General features: G+C 40.6%; 1 protein-coding gene across 2 annotated transcripts in view; it reads right to left on the minus strand.

Moving 5' to 3' along the window:
* Positions 1-18,833, minus strand: part of VIT (vitrin) — a 42,398-nt gene extending 23,565 nt beyond the window's left edge. For both annotated transcript variants that reach the window (XM_015857582.2, XM_015857581.2), the window contains exons 1-5: positions 18,565-18,833; positions 5,872-5,935; positions 5,046-5,111; positions 3,809-3,965; positions 1,664-1,797 (exon numbers count right to left, since the gene is read on the minus strand). In XM_015857582.2, the coding sequence (XP_015713068.1) occupies positions 1,664-1,797; positions 3,809-3,965; positions 5,046-5,111; positions 5,872-5,902 (388 nt within the window). In that variant the 5' untranslated portion in view covers positions 5,903-5,935; positions 18,565-18,833. The remainder of the gene's footprint in view (positions 1-1,663; positions 1,798-3,808; positions 3,966-5,045; positions 5,112-5,871; positions 5,936-18,564) is intronic.
* Between the last annotated feature and the right edge of the window lie 2,146 nt (positions 18,834-20,979).

Here is a 20,979-nt window from a genome sequence, read left to right on the forward strand (position 1 = left end):
CACAAACTCTTGACAGTATCATAACTGGAAACAAACTGTTGGCACAGCCTTCCTGAGAGTTTAGTCTTCTGAATTTCTATCTAAGATTAGCACATATTCTGCAGGTATAGTTAGTAAGAATTTCCTTCCTGTTTGTATGAAATGTGGTATTAAACATACTATGTTATGTTGGATTTATGCTTGAAGCAGTTTGTAATGTAGTTCTGCTGCAACAGAATGACAGTTCAACATGCTTGAAATTGAGTCATGAAAGACAAATCTCACTATCCCTACATGTATGCAGATTTTTCATCTTCTCTTTACCTATATTTCTAACTTTCTCTAGTATTATCTGTCATAGTGACTCACTGATTAAGAGTAAAGATATGTTACTACAAATAAAACAATCCTGCACTTGTATAGGATGACAAGTGAGAAGCTGCTGAGGTAAAAAGATTTTATTTCCTATGTATGTAGCAGAATTACAATGTGCTGTTTGTTGGGAAAAAAAACCAGCAGCAAGTACAAGTAGCAATTCAGCTATTCCAGGAAAGCCATACTCATCCAAAATAAATCCTTCTCATGGTGTGGTGTACCCATGGTAAAATGCTGTAAAAAGTGCATCCAAATATATTAATGCAAACTCCAGATGGCAGTTCAGTTTGGTCAGCTTCTGGGACCTTATTAAATAAGGTCCACTAATTTTCACATGAAAACATTTCTTTATTTGTAGTGGCTGTTCTATTGCTCTGGCTGTTGATTTTTCCAGAAATGATGTAGTTAACTAATATCAGTTGGTCATACCTATCCCAAACTTTCAGGAGTGTGGACCAGCAAGAGATGGTCCCTTGTCTGGGTGAAGCAAGAAGTAAGACTTAACAAATTGTACGGTAAGTACAGCAGACCCTGTTTGTGTGTTGGCAGAGTGAGATCAGGCAGGTTTGAGATAATACGAAACCGGTGCAAAGAGTATCTAACCTACAGAAATATCTGTGGCTTTCATCACTGAATCCAAGTGAGCTGTTGTATATACTGGTTAGAAGAATGGATTAGTATTAAATTGTATTTCCTTGTGCTGGGTAGATATCACAACATTCTGGCTAAGAATGAAGGAAGCATTTCATAACTTATTCAGGATACAGCAATAGAATTCCTTAAAACAGTGCTTTGTACAAATGCAATATGGCACTTGTACATGGATTTGAGATGGGTTGACAGCTTTTTATTTTAAATGTATATATCATTAAACTATGCATACTTAATTTTATTTAGGAATTTGGAGAACTTTGGTCATTGCATCCAACAGGTATACTGAAACTGTGTTGCTTTACTCATAAAAGAAACCTTGACATCCCAGAGCAAGGCAGACTATACATAGCTTCACTGCAGAGCCTGAGTGGCAGCACTGGAACAAGTCACTTCAGAAGACACGGACATAGACACACTGAGGGGGCCTACCTTGGCTGCAGTACTTTTCAGGAGAGAAAACGCAAGGGGAGACCTACCCATCATTCCCGAGGCCTGCATTTTAAGCATCAACAGCAGGAGCTGCAATGCCCACAGGCAGTCTGTGCAGACCTGTCAGTTGAAATGGGCAGTGCACAGCTCCAGGGGAGTGTATTTTGCTTTGCTGTCTCCAAAAGAAGCCCAGAATAAAAACTAACCAAGATGTTCAGCACAGTACCTGAGATGAGGAAGGATTCCCTCCAGCGTGGCAATGACAGCGACCGAACTCCATTGGAGAAGCTGCCCCGGTACCCAGCATGGCCAGCCACCTTCTGAACAAGGATCTTCCCACCCGTGTTGTCTATTGCACCGCTGCAAGGGGAAAACATAGCAGGTAAAGGTGGAAATTCTCCCCCAAGCCACAAAAACTGTTAAACAGTGCAAGAGGTAGGAGGTGCTCACATTCATTTTTAAGCCAGGAATTACAGTGAAGCTATAAAGCTATCACTAAATCTGCTGCTAAGAAAAAATTGTACTTCATCAACACAGAAGAGCAGTCAGCTACACAGCACTGTCAGTCTCTGTTTTTTCTTGCCATTGATCTTCAGGGTCAGTGTTTAAGGCTGATTGAGTTGCACAGAAGGACAAGTTTCTGCCCTCTTTGCAATTCCTACAAGCATGACTGCATGACTGAAGACACATGGAGATGCACTCTGAGAGCTGAAAGGCCAGCCATGCAACAGTAATAATTTAGACAAATCAAAGACCAACCTCCCATTTCCCTGACTTGTTCTTTTTCAAAAACTGTTTTCTTTGTTTTTCAGTGTCCATTATCCACAGAAAACTGGGCCTGCTTCTGACTTCAGCCCAGAGTAGGCTGAACACAATGTTACTGGAAGCTGTGGGGGTGCACCATGTAAGTTAACAAAGCCAAACTCAGCTTGCAAATGGGGAAAACTGAAACCCTCACTCCAATAATACAGGGAACTGGCATTTGGACTACAGCAAATATTCGCTATTTTGTACCTTCCCACTGGGACAAGCTCTGCTTGCAGACACAATTTTCACCATGCACTAATATCCAAAGGAAGAATTTTGTTGTGTGAAAGCCAGTCCCTTGAAGGCCATCACCAGAGCTCAGGGCTGAGCAGCAGCCGCTGTAGCCAAGATATGGTAGACCTGTACCCAGTGACACCCAGGGGTGCAGACTTGTAGTGGATCTCTCTTCCATGCAGTCCCTCCTTGGGCAGTGGGCCTCAGCATCAGGAGGGTTCTGCTGCCCCCTCGTAAGCATTACCCCTTACAGCAAAGCTTTTGTGTTTTTACATGTTCAAGTGAGAATTCATGCCAGGCAGTTTGAATTAAGAAAGCTAAATGTTTTGCATTTTATATTAATTTAGAGACAGCTTTCCATGGCAACTAAAACTTCACATTAACACAGTTTTCCATCTCAGCAGGTCATACTGAAGCATGGTTGTTACAGGGCCACAGCAGTTCATGGGATGGGGCTGTGAAAGGAAGGAGGGCAGAGAATTCCCACTGGTGGAGCTGCTGATGTCACCCAAGATTCATGAGCACTTTTACTTTCTCAGTGCTGCTACAGTTCTCTTACACAATATCAAGGGAAATTGTTTTTCAAATAAGGTACAAAGTCTGAAAGTCTGAACTATTCAAACTTACTCAAGTTCCCAGATATTTCTCAGAACTGGAAGCACTGTGATAACTCTTTGAGTGAAGCCAAGATGTCAATCAGACTCTACAAGTTCTTCCTGCACTTGTATCTGAATGCATCTTGCTTGCCTTTACATCCTGCCTGCAATTACGGTGTTCTGGTGGTGAAGTGAATTTCTATTAAAAATATCTGCGCATTTTTTTGCATGGCAAATTAAATTTGGCAAAATTAGTGGTATAAAATCTTCATTATGCATTTCTTTGTCCAGTATTTCCTTCTGTGGCAGAAAGGCACATTACTCAGCCTTTGACATCAAGGCTGGTTAAATTCAAATCTGCAGAATTAAAGCCAGTCTCAGAAGTGTGTGAGCTGTACATATTCATTGCCAATGATACATCAGTCTTTTTTTTCTGAAACCTTATTAGTAGCTGCAGTTCCATCCCACTTGAATGAGAATAGTTTAATAGTCTGAGATGTGCAAATCTCAAGACGCTTTTACAGCTGAGAAATACCTTCAAACACAACTGATTTCAGTAGGAATAGAGAGTTGTCAGCCCTGGATCCACAGTAACACAAACTATCTTTCTCATGTGCTTTCCACCAGAGCAGCAGCCTACAAACAGACCTACAAGGCACTGGGAACTTTGGAGGACCTGAAAAGCCGTAAGTGATGATTCTCTCTGGGTGCCTGGCTCAGTTTAACCCACTCACCTGTGAATTGCAGCACTGCACACACTGGAAAAAGAAGCGTAAATGTCTGTGCCATAAACACGGTATTTTACGTCTTGACATCCTGGAGGGCATTTTGCAATGAATTCTGGATTTATTATCTTCCCAGCCTTGACATCGCAGTCAATCTGAGGTATGTCTGTGAGAGCAAAATCTTGGTAAAGTCAGATTGAATGTTTTCATACCTGAATGATCTTGTCATAAAAGTAATGAATGAAAGGGATACAGTAACTAATGAAAGGGATGCCCTCCTCTTATGCTCTTATGCCAGTTCTTTTTTGATACAAGTAATGTCTGTGTCCTCTGCATCTACAATATAACACATAACAAGCCTTGTACCAAAAATTGTGGCTGTATGGATGGAATGAAGAAGTCTGAGGATATTCACAGAATCAGAATTGCAGGGGTTAGAAGGGACCTCTGGAGATCATTGACTCCCTGCAAAGCAGGCTCCCTCCAGGATTATTTCTGATCTTCAGTGTTTATTTCTTTGGTGGAGATGTGACTCTACTTGAAAGAGAAAGAAATGTGGTTACCTGGGCTATGGTTACCATTGAGGAAGGAGGCAGTAGGGGAAGAGGTGGCCGTGAGTAGGGACCAGGAATGACAGTGCACACAGGTGGCATGATGCTTCCCAAGTCTCCCCTGTGCTCTTGGAATTCTGTGCCATCTGTAAAGCTAGGCTGCAGCCACATCCCATTATCTTCCCTTTAGTTTTAAAACTATCTGCTGGGTACAATTTGCTTTGCACAGGAGGTTAAGTATAAGTCATCACTTCCCAGCATACTTGTATTTCGACTAAATAAGGAAAACAGTCTGTGGAGACTCTAATAGAGTAGGACTGAAAGTTATGCATCCCAGTGCATAAGACATATACAACCTCTCTCATGCTAAAGCATTACATATGCTTTATGTTACAGAAGATTCTTTTCATATATTTAGATCACTTTCAAAAGCCTTATGGTGACCCCTGTATGGTGTGTGGGGACAAACGAGGACACATTTTAATAGTGAAATACACAGTGTCGCCTTTACTCATGGATCAGCAGCACACATTTTGGTGATTTTATCCAGTAGAATAATTTGTTACTTAATATATGCTTCCATTGACCCTGTAGAGAACTGTGAAGAGTTACCAGAATATCACTTCAGACATTTTTATGCATCAGTCTTGCTTGCTGTAAAGCAGCCAAGCATACTAATGGGATCACTTACTTACATAGCTTAGCCTTCTTGGTCTTCTTTGTGGCTTCCCTAGCTGCGTATGTACATGTGAGAAGTACACCTAGAACAAAAAAAAGTTGCAGGAAAAAGGTGGACTGCCAGCATCAGTCCCCACAAGCTCCTCTGCAAGGGATTTCCCAAGTTTTAATCAACTGGTTGAAAAAATGAAATAGGAATATTTAATGACAGAACTAAGTTTCTACTTGTTGGTTAACTTGTCCAGTCAAAATGTTATCTAAAGGGTATTCAAGAACAATAGATCACATGTTTATCTGTAGAATTCATTGTCAAAAGATGTAATTGAGTCTAAATAATCCAGGAAACAACAAAAAGGCCAGCTGTTTCCATGAGTGGTAGAAACTGCAATTGGTGTGACAGAGATACCAACAGATCAACATCTCTGTGCATTAAGTAATTAAGAAGTTGGGGAGAGAAAAAGACTATTAGGAGAAAGAAAAGAGGACACATTTATAACCAGTTTGCTTCAGCACCTTCTTGATAGGAGTTCTTGTAGAACTCAGTGGAAAAGAGGATGCTCACAGTATGAAATTAATAGCTGTTTTTTCTTTGTAGAGAATCTTTAAATTACAGATATTTTCAGCCCTGGTGATACATCTGATGTAGACTGTGTCTAGCTATGGTCAGGCACTTAGAAATCTCCTCAAGTAATTAGTATTACATATTTCTATGCAAAAGTCAGGAAACTTGGGTGACCCATTTTTTGCTTGTTTAATGCTTACTCCACCAGCAGCCACTGATCAGCCAGGACAGGGGAGAACAAGCCTACAAACTAATAATTGTAGCATATCAGCTGTACTTACCAAAGAAGGTTGCAATGACTGAGGCCTTCATTGTGACTGAAGCAAAGCAGATCACTAAGGAGCCCTGAAATGGAAAACAAGTATATCAGGTTACATTTAGAGGTGTTGTAGATGATATTGAAATGGTAAGGGAAGAGAGAGTGTGTAGCGTTCATCAAACTATCATAGTCCCAATGTCCTGTGCCCCTTTCTCTCTGCATCTCTGCAGAGCAGCAGAGATGACACCAGGGCTCTAGAACAACCAAGGACTCATTTTTTACTTCTGTCAAACTTTCTTTTACCTCATCAAAACTAAGGTTTCATTGGTTTCAAGGTTTATTTCTGAAGCCAGTGGAAGCAGAGGACATGACAGATATGGACATGCAGTTTTTCAGGTTAATTCACTAATTTTCTAGGGAATGCTCACAGATTTGCCCACTCAAGTGCATCCTGTAGCATCACAAATGTAAGAGGAATGTAAGTCAGCTCACTCTTGAAGCCAGTTGCACAAAATATCTTGCAATCATACCATCAATCACGAGACAAATTATTGGTTTCTTTTCCTTTACTGAGGATGCATGTGCAAGCCTGAGATTAAGAAGACATCAGCCCTTCTGAATGGCATTTTTCTCTAAGTCTGCTTATGTGGTTCCTGACTCCTGCCATCCCTGAATAGCTTGGCCAGCCTACAAGACTACAAACTAATCACAGGTATCCTTCTAATCCTCCCATGTTGCTTTTCCTCTCTATAACATCCAGAGGATGTTATACGGAGGAATATTGGTTTGTCCATATGCTCTTTTTTTTCTTAGGATTAGAAAGAGTTACAAGCAGGCTGAATGGATTGTGCTTGAGCAGTCAATGGATAAAAATTTAGCAGGACAATGAATCCATAAAAGTATGTATTTTTACACTGCTATATTAATGAGTTATAGAGCTTGAAATGTGAAGCTTTTGATCTTGGATGAAGAATAATTCAGAAACACTATTTTAAACAAGGCATATGAGAAAATATATTGTGATGATTTCATCTTCCTTTTTATGTTGATTAATTCCTCACCTGTAGTAAAAAGTGTTCAATATTTGGTGGTAGTTGGAGAAATGCTAAGCTGGGTGCTCCTAATTAATGATCATTAAAATAAAGCAAAATGCCCGATACATATCAGAGTAAAAAGTCTGTGAGTAAGAAAATATTTGTGTGAATTAGAGGAAAAACATTAAGGTCAAAATTAAGTTGATGTTCAAAGAAATTGTTAACATGCTTACTGGCAAGATTTGCACTAAAGACAAAATTATCATGCTATCAAAGAAGAAAACACACAGGGTATTATATCTGAAAATGATCACAAAAAAGTAATTTATCTGTCTCCTTGAAGATGAGATGGTGCCAGATTCCACTCAGAGATTTGTGTACTCAGAGCAGGGCTTTGTCTGTCCCAGGAAGGAAAGTTAGGATGACAATACAAATATGGGACATAGGGAGAGAAATACACAATCTGCCTTCTTCATAGACAATATTTCCATATTTTTCAATTTAATGGCTCTTCTATTTTTTCGAGCAAGTCACATGATTTTTGAATGAGAATGATGAAAACAGTATGTTAGACTAAACTGGATTCAGGCAGCTATAGACCTTATAAATTATAAACATTTTTATACAGTCAACCTGCCTGTGAAAGACAGAAGTTGCACAACAAAGTTATCATATGGTTTTACTTATGAAGCATACAAGAAGTGTCCAATTCGCCTTATTTTCTTTGTTTTCTTCTGAAGTGAGATGTGCTTCATGTAGGTCTTGTATTGATATTCCCTTTTGCTTCCAGATCTTATTTTTGTTTTGAAGATTATTTGAACCTTATTGAACCTGTTTGAACCTTTGAACCTATATATGCGATATATACAGTATACAATATATAATATATAATATATATAACCCAGTCTACTCTCTGAGAAATAACTGATTAGAGTCCTCCATTGAGGTTACCACAAATGTACCATCATGTGGCCATGTGAATTTCCACATTTTGTTCTGCCATTCTTTTCCTGACGACTCCCTACTACAGAAGTATACTTGGACAAAGCACCTGTCTTCCAGAGATGTGATGCAAGGGGCCACATGGATATGAAAGAAAATAATCCACATTGTAATTAACCTTACAAAAAACAAAATGAGAAATCTTATGTGTAAGAGAAGTGTTCCTGTTATGGCTCCATAGCCACGACCAATTCCACCCAAATCTTAGATGGTCAGCAAAACAGGGGAAAGAATAATTTATCCTCAACCTGGCATTTTATTCACTGAGCTGTGCTGCCTCTGGTGTAAATTGGATTTCACATACTTTTATTTTCTCAGCTCCGTGAAATTCCTGTCATACACACAAAATGGGGAAAAAAATGTTCTAATGCCCAGAGCCCTGTTTTTGCCTGATATGTCCTTTTGCTGTGGACCCTTTCACTCCCAGCGCTGAGATGCTAAGGTGCCTTTTGAATTTGTGTCTCATCAGTGAATGAAAACAATGGATGATCTGGATGATATTTTGTAAGCCCTGTTTCACGGGCATCTTCCATTGCTTTTCTGTGACTCTCTTCATGAGTGATAATGCCAGCTATGCTTAGCAGATTTCCATTAATTATTTGCAGGCAGCAAGTGACCATTTATCATTAAATCTTCTTTGTCTGAGTACATTTCCTCATCTGTATCCTCTCAGCTGCCATAACATGCATTACTCCTATACCAGGAAAGCAGTGTATATGCATTATATTAACACTGCTGAAATCCCAGTCAAATCAAGCACAAATGCAGCAAGAAGCATCTCCTTCAGTTTTTTCAGATATATGTATTATCCCAACCTTTTGAAATCAGATTTCTACTTGAAAAACTGTTGACTCCTTTTAAGTCTGCCACAAATATTTGAAAAAGCTTGAATGCCCGGGAAAAGATAGAATTAGCAAGCCATTCTTCCAGCACGTGAAGTAAGTCAGACTTTTACACTGACCTTGTATTATATCAGCTTAGCTTTTATAAACCTCTCCAAGAGAGCTGCTACATGAAAGCTGCACCTGAAACAGATGGATGGCTTTTTATTGCTATAAATTGTCATTGTATGGAAAACTATACATTTGATGATGGAATTAAAGGTTTTAAGTCCTTGATTCTTGGTGTAAGACAATGCTGTCAGTCACATGTGCAAAAACAAATTCTTTGCTGCTGTCACGTGCTTTGTCTCTGCAGGCGTAAGCAGTTTATTTCCTGTAATCTCCTGTGCTGCAGAAATTAATTTCTGTACTCTCTTTGTACCCAATAGTGTGTGCTATTGTTCTCCTTCTCAAGGGGCTGTAATACAGCAGCGACACTGCTGCTGTTAGAAAAAAATAGAAGTGGACTTTGTTTGAAGGATATTCAAACAAGTAGCTTGGAGTTAACAGGGCTATCTTTAATCACTGTGGGTTGAGTTAAATATGTGCTCCTTACAGGAAAATGAAGTGGGCTTGGTGTTGGTGTGAGTACAATGGTTCAGATAAACAACAGCCTATCATCATCTTTTAGGGTAAAAGATTTGGGATTTTTAAGAATTCTTTTATTTATTTTTTTTATTTTTATTTTTATTTTTATTTTTATTTTTATTTTTATTTTTATTATCTTTCACTCTTTCCTTGTTTCATGCTATTCCCTAGCTCACCACTATAACAGCTGTGTGTTTTGGTGAAAATCAGCTAAATGGGCTAATACCTACAATTTGTTTCCCCTCCTCTCTTCCCAGAGGGAAATAACAAGATGGTCTACAGTGGTCCTCCACACTGTGGGTGATCAAACCCTCATAGCAGGGTGGTGTTTGCTCCTGTTCCTGCTTGGTGTTTAGGCCTTTTGTTACAGAGATGGGAGCAAGCTCTTGGACACCACTCTGTTGCCTGAAGATGTGCTGTTATCCCCCATGTTGTTACATGGAGGTAAGTGTTGGCTCTGTTTTACAAATTAATTCGGCTGACTGGCTTGTAGCTATGTATCTGGGATTGTATGAGCTGTGAAGGTGCCAAAGCAGCCTTGCTACAGCTGTGTGGCTGGGACATTCACATGGGAAGGAGGACGCAGTGTCCTGGGACCTTCCCTCACCCAGAGGCTCTGCTTCTGCTCTGCTCCCAGAAAAGCAAGCAGGCAAGCACCATGATAGGCTCCTTCTCACTTGCTGTCTTTTTGATCCCATATTTCTAGTATGGCTGGTTGTGCAGAGTCCTGCTTTATAGCAGTGAATGGAAATATCCCATTATTTCATGCTCTGAAGCCTGATGCCAGGGATGAACTGGGTGACAGAAAACTGCTGTTACCCAGTACCCACTGGGTTGCTGTAGTCAGATGTCCCAGTGCTATCAAAGTTGCACTCTGGACACACAAATTCTTTTTTGTTCTTTTTTTTTTTTCTTTCACAGACACTTCAAGAAATGTTTATGTGCAGATTTTCAAGAAGAATTTAGTATGAAATAGCCCCAGTCAGGCAGGTATAATGAAAAGATGCTATACCCAGCAATTTACAGCTAAATAAAAGCACCCAAGCAGCCCTGTGCTACTCATTTTATATTCACGCACAGATCTGAAATTAAACCAGGGCTGAGGTAACAGTGATGAATGCTTTCTCTGCTTTCCACAGTGCTCTTTCAGAAGAAGGTAATTTATTTAAAACTATAGTGTGATTTAACTTGCCAGACCTTTCTCAGGGCCTAAATAAAACTGATTATACTTTCTCATCTGTCTCATAGCGGTAACCACCAATTACACTGGTCTGTCCTGTCCCTCCCAGCACAGGAAGAAATACACTTAGGATATATCACCCACTCACAGAGAAAGCGTAACTTAGAATATCCAGACAACTATTTCTATGATGGTCATTACACTGTGCTTCCCTGCTTTCTGCTAAATCATCATATGTTACTTTTATTTTCATTTGGATGCACAGCTTTCCTGGTTCACTGGAAACTGCTGTTACATGCAACCTGTGAATCCCTGTCCAGACAAGTACCTTTGTCTGTCTGTCTGTCTGTCTCTCACAGCTCTTCTGTCTCATGTATGTGCCCCCATTTCTCCTAGGCTTGAGCCCTTCTCCCTCTGTGTACTGGAACTTGCTCACTGTTGGAGGCAACCTCCTTCCCTTTCGTAATGTAATGACTTCTGCTTAACACCAGCCAGGGCCCAGGCAGATTCCTTGCACTGCTGTGTTCTGAAGAAACTGAGAGCAAAGGGGTGATGGAAGGGAAATGGAAAAATCTGCAATCCAGTAGGACCTGGAGCCTGTGCTAGGTACAAAGTGCAAGATTCATGGCTACAGTTCCTTTGCCCTTGTAAAACACAGTTTTCTATTAGCAAAACACTTGGTTCTAAAAAGTCAAAGGGACATTTTAAAGGGCAGTACATGGTTTCTCAGGTTGGATGCACAGTTAAAAAAAAACACTGAATAACTGTGCTGTTGTGCTGCCTGCAAAGCAGGAATTATTGCAGTGTGTCAGAATTCCCCTGAAGGTACATATTTGACCTAAAAGCGAAGAATTTGTGAGAAAGGCACTGAAGAAACTGCGCATCACTCTGGGGATGGCTTTTGAAATTTCTGTGGCATGTTCAGACAAAACTTAACATCTTTTTATAAGGTAAAAACTTAGAAGCAGAAATTTAGAGAAACGTTAGTATGTTTATGCTCTTCTTATTAAAGGTAGATGTATCCCTTTGCTACAAAGGTGAGTTATATGTCTATGCTGAAAGCAAAATTGATCCTTAAGCATGCTGATGAATTTATATCCCATCTTACAGAAGTAGAATGGAAGCTGTATTAGTTCAGTCAGTACAACTATCACTGCCTCATGCCAAAGCCATGGACTACCTGGATAATGATTCACAAAACATATGCAACTAAAAAAACTACCTGGAGTTAATCTTGGCATGTAGCACCGGTTTTAAAAAAAGCAGTCAGTTGTTGGACTGAATTGATTGATGGTGACTTGATTAAGGAAATCAAAATATCTTCAGGAAATTGGGAAGTGTCAGGATAGCTGCAAAAAGCATTTTGGAAAGCTAAGCTGCTTCTGTGCTGGTAACCGCCCCAGGCCATGCCCTGCAGGCATGGATCATCTCTCTTGACACCCCTTCCATAGGCATGGGATATATAGGGGCCACTGGCATGCTCAGAGGAGGTGCATGAACTGCTGAGAAAGCCAGATGCAAAAGGATTGTTGGTGGATCTCCTGCAGATCCTGTCCTCCAGATCTGGGCTATAAGCAGCTCCACAAGCAGCTCCACAGGTCACTTGCTAGCTTGTGCTTTCTTACTCTCCTCACAGAGGATGGCAAAAGTTAGTCTTTAGTCATTGAGCTGAGTCTGTAGATACTTCTGTGGACAAGTTGCATGTATTTCACCTGCTCTACAGGGAGATCTTAAGACTTGAATGTCTGACCCCTCTCCTACTCAAGGGCTTATGGTGCAAGGCTGCAGTGCCAGTAGAGCCTTACTCCTTGCACTGCAGTAGGCAGACCTTCTCAGCAAGTGGTCATTGCCACTTTGGTTTTCCTTCTGGCAGTCTCAGTTGTATTCATCTCTCTGGTGTCAGGCCCACCTGTAGTCCAGCAGGCATGTTCAATCTGAGGACTATCACTAGACATGGACAAGGAGCCAGTGGAAAACTGTACTCCTCTGAATATTGTTTCCAGTTTTAATGGCTCAAGAAGACATCTTGAGATTCCAGGCTGCTTTTGGGATAAAAGTGAACTACAGGTTTGCATGAGCACTAGAATTATAAATTAGGATGTTATGGGTAGTGCTGGATCTCTGTAAAGGTGCTGCTGGTCAAAGAATTGACATCTATATGGCAACTGTTGAGTCACAGCCTGAACTACTGATTGAAACACTGGGGAAAGGACCCAGTCAGCCCAGAGAGCACAGGTGAAGGTAGTTCAGCTGTGTGACCAGAAGGGGTGAAACCCAGCTGCACCTCTCTAAGACCCCATTTAAGGGCTGACTGCATGTGCAGTAGGATCTTTGATTGTAGATCTCTCCCTTGTAGAGCTTTTCCTGTGAGCCTAGATCTTCAGAGACAGGTGAGTCCTTTTTCTTTGTAACACCTTTCCACTGTGCTAGTCCCTTTGTCATTACACCTCCTGTATCACCATTCCACTGCACTGATCTTTCTGATTGTTACAACTACAGACAGGTAAAGCTGTGAAGCCTCATGATATGCATATTGGAAAACTGTGGCAGATGGCGGGCATAGGGTCTTTAGCATACTGGTCATATAGGCAGTGTTATGGGGTTTTGCTGCTAAAACTGTATCCCCTAATGTATGAGTGGCCTGGAGGCACTTGAAGAGCTAAAGAAGGTGGTGGCAGGGAGCGATGCCTTCAGAGTCTCTCATGGATACTATAACAGTGGAGGTGCAGCCAAAACTGTTAAGTACTTCTCAGGACCAGGTTGATATTGACTTACCAGTTTTGCCAAATATAAGGTTTTAAAACCTGCAGTTTCACCATAGAGATGAATCTCGGGATTCTGCTTTTGAGAATCCAAGATGAAGTAGGAAAAGTCTACTTATTGCACAAACTAGGAACAATCTGACAATCACACAGCAGGAAGTTGTAGTTTATGACCAAAACTCTGTTTGAAAACCAGAACAGTGCCTGTATATCTCAATATTACTTAATAGATTTCCATGCTTAGGAAGTTTGTTCTGATCTTTGACTTGAAGAACTTGTATGAGTTTTTATTTCTAGTTATTGCTTAACTTATGTATTTCTTTTGATGCATAAATTTTACCAATGAGAATAGAAGATGTGGACTACAGAAGCCTGAGGTTCTATAACCAAAATTACCTTATTTTGAGAGGCAGTTTGGTAGACAGACTGTCACCAAAGCAGGGTGAAAGAAAACCTGTCTGACCTGGGCATACTTAAAGAAAATAGAAGGTGTCTACATTTGTTCCTGGTAGATTCATGGGTGCATGTTTGATACCTATATTAGACCTTGCAAATTGTTCTTGCAAGGTCACATATTCCAGTGCAAGTACTCTAAACATTTCCCTCTCTCATTTGGATGCTCTTCTCCTTCTCCCGCTCTATTCTCCTCTCCAAGCAGCCTCTCTTCCTACTCCGCATCCAAATACTTTTTCCATCAAGCCCAAGAGAACAAAACACTGGTGTGCAGGAGGTGCATTATCAAGGTGGTGAGCGAGATGGGCTTCCATCATCCTCAGCTGGCTGACAACAATGCCTACTGCTACCAGAGTCACAGAGCTGATCCTTTGCATCACTCAGATTCTCCAGAGGTGGCTAAGGCCAGGGCATACAGCACTGCTGCCAGCTTTCCTCTGTGTCTCATTCTTGTTCTAGTAGCTCCAGGGTAAGTTATGTGTTTGGTGCAAATAGAAAGAATTAAATAGAAAGCCTTAAAGGAGCCTGGCAGAGAGATCGAGAATTACAGATGTGGTCACATTCAAACTTTCCTGTAAACAAGTGGTCTTGGAGAGGCAAAAATTTCCACAGTTTTACGTACAAGCCTGGAGGCACTGGAAATCCCCTGTCCATCCTGGTGGGGACATTAAAGGATTACAAGGAGCTACACAACGATCATTCAGAATTCTTCCAGAAAATTTGGCACATGTCAAACTGTCGTTTGGCAATTGAGTTTTTCATAGGGAACCAGCTGCCAACTGAGAGACTCTTGGCTGCTGTGTTACATGCGTTACATTTACAAGCCTATTTTATAAGGTGGCAAGCCAAAATACAGTTTGCAAATATTGTTGGCATCTTTAGAACTTTTTCTAGTATCTGTAGGATGTCCTATAGAATGAGATACATTCTGGATGTATAGGTGAACATCTTCAGCTCTGGAGATGAAGCAGAGGTAGGATCAGCTTAACAGATACCAGAAAGCCAGGTAAGTGATGACAGTAAGATCTGGCAGGTTAAGAACTGTTTAAACAATTTGAATGAAGTAAAAATGTTTATGAATGCTCTTCTGCATCCAGAGGTGTTTCCAATTTGGGGGATGAGCTATAGATTTGAGTACAAATTGTCTTCAAAAGCAAAGTGGCAATGCAGGCAGTGTTATAGGTTTAACTGACATACAGCTCCAATTTAAAATGCAGGTTCTGACTCATTGGGAAATATTAATTCTGCCCAACACTTTCTGGCTTTTCCCAGGGCTCATCTGCTGGAAAAAATAGTGCAGTCATGTCCCTCTGCAAGGGAGAGCAGAGGTGCTAGCTCAGAGGAAGGTGGCAAAAAGTTGAGGATGAGAGGGCTATGGAGAGGGAATGGTGGCTCTACTGTTCTGCTGGCAAGGCACGCAGCAGAGGATGTGGGAGCAGCCCTCAAACACCGCAAACACTGCAGCTGCTCCAGGGCACAGAGCTTGGAGCTAAATGTTTGCAGGGACCTGAGCCAGCACTCAGGTAGCTGAACCACGAGTGCTATGCTGTCCTGACTACCCACTTCTGATTCATCCCACTGTCTGCAAGAGTCAGACATATCCATGTGGGCTGCAGTCACTGCTGGCTAGTATAGCTATCCCCGTAGATGCCTTAGGAGCCTATGCCACATCTGGTCACCCCAACACATCTGTGGGCCACAGTACTGGAGAAAATCTCATCTGTCATACACAGTCTTGTGTTAGCTGCAACAAGCCCCTTCACTCCTCACTTTTTGTTGCAGTTTGCTCTACAGGGCATTTCAGGGGGTCAGTTTCACTGCTCCCTCCCGTAGCACTTGCAGCCACACGTGCAGCCTCTGTGGGCTGGGAGCTAAAAAGGTTCACCCGCATGATGCAGACAGTCACGAGCCAGACAGTTTTTAATTTACTGATGTAGATACAGCCTAAACAGCTACAGCTTTTCTGGTCACTTCTGCACCGCTTGTGCTGCTTCTGTAGCATTCACGGAAGTTTTCTATGTGTGAAGTGTGCAATAAATAAACGAGCTAGGATGCAAAAGAATGACATCTGCTCTGAGACTGTTGGAGAGGCTCTTTTACAGGCAAATGAACCACCAATTTGTAGTAAGACATTGTTTTCTAAACATAGAATAAAAACTGTTATCTTGCTTGGCTGGTCATTAGAAGAGAGATAATTATAGTCTCAGTGTGACAATCGGCTCCAAACAGTGATTGCATTGTTCCACTCCCCGGCTGAATCCCAGCACAGGCAACCAAGGCCAGCAGCTCTGGGAACAACAGGGCTCCTTGTGCATGAGCGAGTTCAAAAAAGTGCCTGAAGTGCTTAAGTAGGTGTTAAGCACCTATCTCTCCCTATCTCTTCCTATGACTCTTGGCCTGAAAAACTGCTCAAGGGGGGCAAGGTGAAAAAAAAAAAAAAAAAAAGCCTCCAACTTTAGTTCTGCCTTTGTTTCTATTTTGTTCTGTATTTCTACTTTCTAAAGCAAAACAATGAGCCCTGTATGATGGATAGGCTTTCAGAAAGAAGGGCATGCTTAATGTTCAGTGTTCAGTTTCTGAATTCTTGAATGGTGGACCCAGAGTTTCAAGAGGCCACAGTGTCTCCCTGGGCTACTTGTCCAGAAAGCAACCTACTGCAATGGAACAACCTGTGCCTCACTGATCTGGCACCTGCCCATCCCTCTGTACAGACATTTAATAACTGTATGCTAGAGCATTTTCTCTGCATTTAGCCACAAGGCACTGGGGCAGGAGTACAACAATAGATGTTGGGTTAGCATGCTGAGCTACTAGGCACTATTTTCTTTCTAGAGCTGTATTTGAAGCTCTGAGGTGAAAAGGAAATAGGTAAAATTTTTCCAGATAGGCAAGTTACAATCAAGTCTTTGATGTCACTGTTACATAAACTTCAGTGTTGTTTTCTGTTTTGTTTTATAGAGTTTTCTAAAATCAATGGCCAGAAATAATAATTCCTGAAGTAATTAGTTTTTCCCATCTTCTGTGCTTGTGCTGTCTCAAGCAGACCTCCTTTAGAAGTACTCATTTTAATCAAGTTTGACCCCAGGGAGCATAAAAATTAATTTCCTACTACTTTTGTGAGAGTAAGTAGCTGGGTGAAGGGGTGAGTACCTTATTAATACCCCCACTAAAGGAGAGGCTTCACTAGGATCCCATTATTGGGCATTAGAGAACCAACATATAGCCCCTTTCTTGGATCCCAGGTATGAGGAAACCTGGTTTCCTTGGCATTGTTGCTTATAAAACCACTTGGTTCAACAAGCAGTTGTAAGCCTTGTGCATGAACACTGCCAAGGAACAAAGTGTTGAACAGAAAATAGTGAGCATGTAAAGAACTTCCTGCCTTAGGCAGAAGCACAATGCAGTATTCAATTCTATAGGTAAGACAGGTTCTCTTTTAGTTATTCATTAAATATTTTGTTTATCTTGAATAACAGAAACACGGGAAGGTTTGTTTGTTTGTTTGTTTGTCAGCCCAGCAACTTAAAGCAATAGAAAAATATGGAAGACAAGTAAGTTGGTTTGTAATAAGATACTGATTCAGTATTCAGAAAGAAATGTGCATGTGCAATGCTGTTACTTTTCCTTGAGCTCTGTTTGTGTTTCCTAAAGAGTCTGGTCATCACTTCAACTCAAGTGATGACCTGAGTAAAGACCAAAGGACATGGTACTACAGATACAGAAAAAGATAGCCAGTCTTTGATCATAGTAAAACACAAGGTGTTTTTAACTTTAGCATGCATACAGTAGAACACATTATTAGCATACACAACTCCATTGCTGTTCTCAGTCAAATAGATATTGTAAGCCATCTAAACTGAACTAAACTTTTCTTTGTGTATTTTTTCTTGATTTTGGTCTTCTGTTTAAATTTCAGAGATGCATGCTAAGAGGGATCTACCTCTTCAACCTGTAGCTCCTGTTTTGCTCAGGGTATAGCATAGTTCACATAAACTCCAGGAACAAAATATTGAGTAGGGTTGAAAGTTTGCTTGGGGCATTTGGTTCATGTTTGTACTAGTCTGACAGAAATCACATTTTGAAGAGACTTATCAGGTCTCTAATCTCTCTTAGAGAGCTGAATGGCTATGGCAGGCTTGACAATGCTATTCATTTTTGGACCCACAGAAGCAAAGTAAGCACTCAACACAAAAGGATATGTAGAGTCTAGGCTACTGTACCGCTTATACGTCTGAATCTATCCAACTAGCAAGTGAGTTCACACAGTATAAGTACACATCACTAGAATAACATAATTTTCCATTTGGTGTCTTGGAGATCAGTGTCTTCAGAGACCTGTAGTGCTAATTAACACAACACATACCTTCCCATTGACTAAAGAGGTGAAGAAAAAGTCTAGAAAGCAAAATCACTTTAAAAATTAGGAACAGGTCACATTGCCTATTGCACGCTATTTGAACAACAGCCATATATGTGCCTATTGGTGTGTGACTAATATATACTATGCTTTATGAAGCAGTTAAGCCCTTGCTATTCAGGCAGTGAGTATATGTGTTCACTTTAACAGCAGGGGTTTAATGCTTTTATGAATGCTTAATGAAATAAAAATATAGTACAGTTTCACTTTACATCTATGTCTTCATCTTCCTGGATCTTTTATCCTATGCACACAGCTGGAAGGTTAAACAAAAAAATTATATGCCTAAAGTTTCTTAGCAGTGAAAATATTTAACTATCATCAACACATACGCACAAAAACCCAATTCCCTCTGTCCCCAGAAAACGAATATAGCAGAGAAATGACATCAGAATTACCTTGCTTGAGGTGTGCAACTTTTTATTCCTTTTCTCCACACAGTATGAAAGTGCTTTTTTTCCCCAGTTTTTCTGTACCACAAACTCCAGCCAACATTATTCTAAAGAATCAGAGGCAGGCGGCGAAGGGAGGCCTGGACACCTTTTCTCTTTCAAAGAGGAGCTAATCAAACATTCCCATCGAGCTCCCAGCTCTGTGAAAGGCACGTTGCCCTCCCTCCCTCCTCCCTCTGCTCCTCTCTCCCTCTGTCTCTCCCTCCAGCATACACAGACCTACAGAGCTCCTTACAGTGATTTAGCAGCTGAATTAGGCGGTCCTGTTTTAAATATATGTTCCCTCCCACATGTTTTTGGTAGGGATTTCTATGCTCCTTTTGCAGCAGCCTGTCAGATGCGTCAGGTTTTTCTCTTTTGGAAAGAGAAGCTTTATTTGCCTGATATTCTGCTTCAACTTTTTTCATTTCCCCATGCAGTTCAGCACTGTATTAAGAAGACTATATCTAGCAGCCTGGAATAAATTCAACAGCTCTAGAGATCATATGTACCAGATTGCTTAAGTAAGAGTCAGATTTAAAGAGATCAATACCTTCTGAAAAGACAGACTGATGCTTTTACTCTTATTTATGGCATCTTATTCTGTAAACAGCCACCCTGGAGTTGGAGTATTAGTAACAGTAAATCTGTGAGTCTGACTGCAGTGAAGCAGAAGTATGAAATAAGCATTAGCATGGACTCCTTTCTGATCAGTTTGGGTGCAGAAGTTTAACAAAAGGTTCTGAGAGGCTTCTAAACCAGCAGTCATTTAGTGCAATGGTACACAAAATGACTGTTTAGTGTAATGATACACAAAATGACTATTTTTCTTAAGTATCTGTATATGGACCTCCTAAATTTGTCATGTAACTTTAAGAGGAAAGTTTTATTGAGACTTTCAAGCTCACAGCATTCTCAGTGTTACCACAGAAGGGGATATCATACCCTAGGATGCAGGAATGCAATGTGTAATTTGCAATTCCAGCTAAGTATTCAGAAGTTCGTAGGTAACCCATATAAGTGAACATAAACAGTTTTATCTAAGATCAAATTTAGTGAAAATTCACATACAAAAATCAAGAATACAGAAGATGGAGCTCAAAAGACGCATTGAAGAGATATGTAGTTCTTGGCTTCTTCTGATGTAGCAGTCCTGTAAAAACATTTGGCTTCAGTGAAAGCAATTAACATTTGTTTGTGATTCTCCTGTCCAGTACTTACAGAAACTGTAAGATAGCTCAGCATTCCAATAAACAGTACAGCAACAGAGGTTTATCTAGAAGTTCCAACTGTTTTACTAACTTATCATTAATCATTTGATTCTCTCAGTTATGCTCTTAAAACAGAAATCTAGCTTGCCATGGTAATTCCTCATGAGGCAGAAAAAAGTGTTCTGACAAAAAGCTTGTCCTGATAGGAAATCTACCAGCAGACCTACCCAGAAAATCTACTAAAACAAAACAAAAAAACTCCAAAACAAAACCCAGCAAAGTCTTGCTAACTCAAGACTTTCAGAATATCATCATCAGCTTTTTCATAATGAGTTGTGAGGTTCATTTATTCAAATAATGCTAGGCAACACGATTGAGACCTTAGGAATTTTAGAGGTCGTGAAAGCCAGATATCCAAATACTGGAGTTTTACAGCTAAGTGGCTGTGCTATTTTCCAGCACTTCTGGATGAAGTGATAATCTCTTACCTACAGATGTTGCTAGAAATATTCTCAAGTGTTTGTACACATAGCTTCACTGGTATTTAGCCACTTATTTTCCACTTAAGAAGATTATTTTCAGAAATCCATAAGCATGTGTAGCCTATGTAGCTCCACAGTAGTAGGTCAGTAGTTACCTAAGAAATTACATCAAGTAATGAGAACCAAAGAAATATGATGATGAGAGTGCTGATGAGCAAGGACCTGGCAAACCAAGACCTAGCCAGGCAGAAAAAGGATCAGGTTGTGCTGGCAGAACATAGAAATAGTCAGACTGGTACCGTACTATGGAAGAATGAGAAGAAGTGGATGAGTGGGATGTATATGCAAAAAGTTCTCCTGAGGTTCTCATTCTGGTATTTGTATTAGCTTGTTACGGGCTGTGGACATAAGCAAGCTGAATATGGTCAATAAGGTGTTGAAGCAACGATTACTGTGTCTACATGGTAGGTCATATTCCATCTCTGCTGCAATTAGGGGGTTGCAGTCTGTACTTCACCCACCTGAGCTATGCTCAAGGCTTGGGATCAAGGGTGCTGCTGTTGGGCAGGTACATTTTAATGTTACCATGAGAGCTAACTGTGCATCCTGGAAGTGAGCATTTTATGAACCGTAGAGCAGAAAGACTGAGTGGGCAGAAAAAGTAAAAGCTCCCTAAGTTTGTCACTATT

This window comes from Coturnix japonica, chromosome 3 (genome assembly GCF_001577835.2).
Source record: "Coturnix japonica isolate 7356 chromosome 3, Coturnix japonica 2.1, whole genome shotgun sequence".
NCBI lineage: Eukaryota > Metazoa > Chordata > Aves > Galliformes > Phasianidae > Coturnix > Coturnix japonica.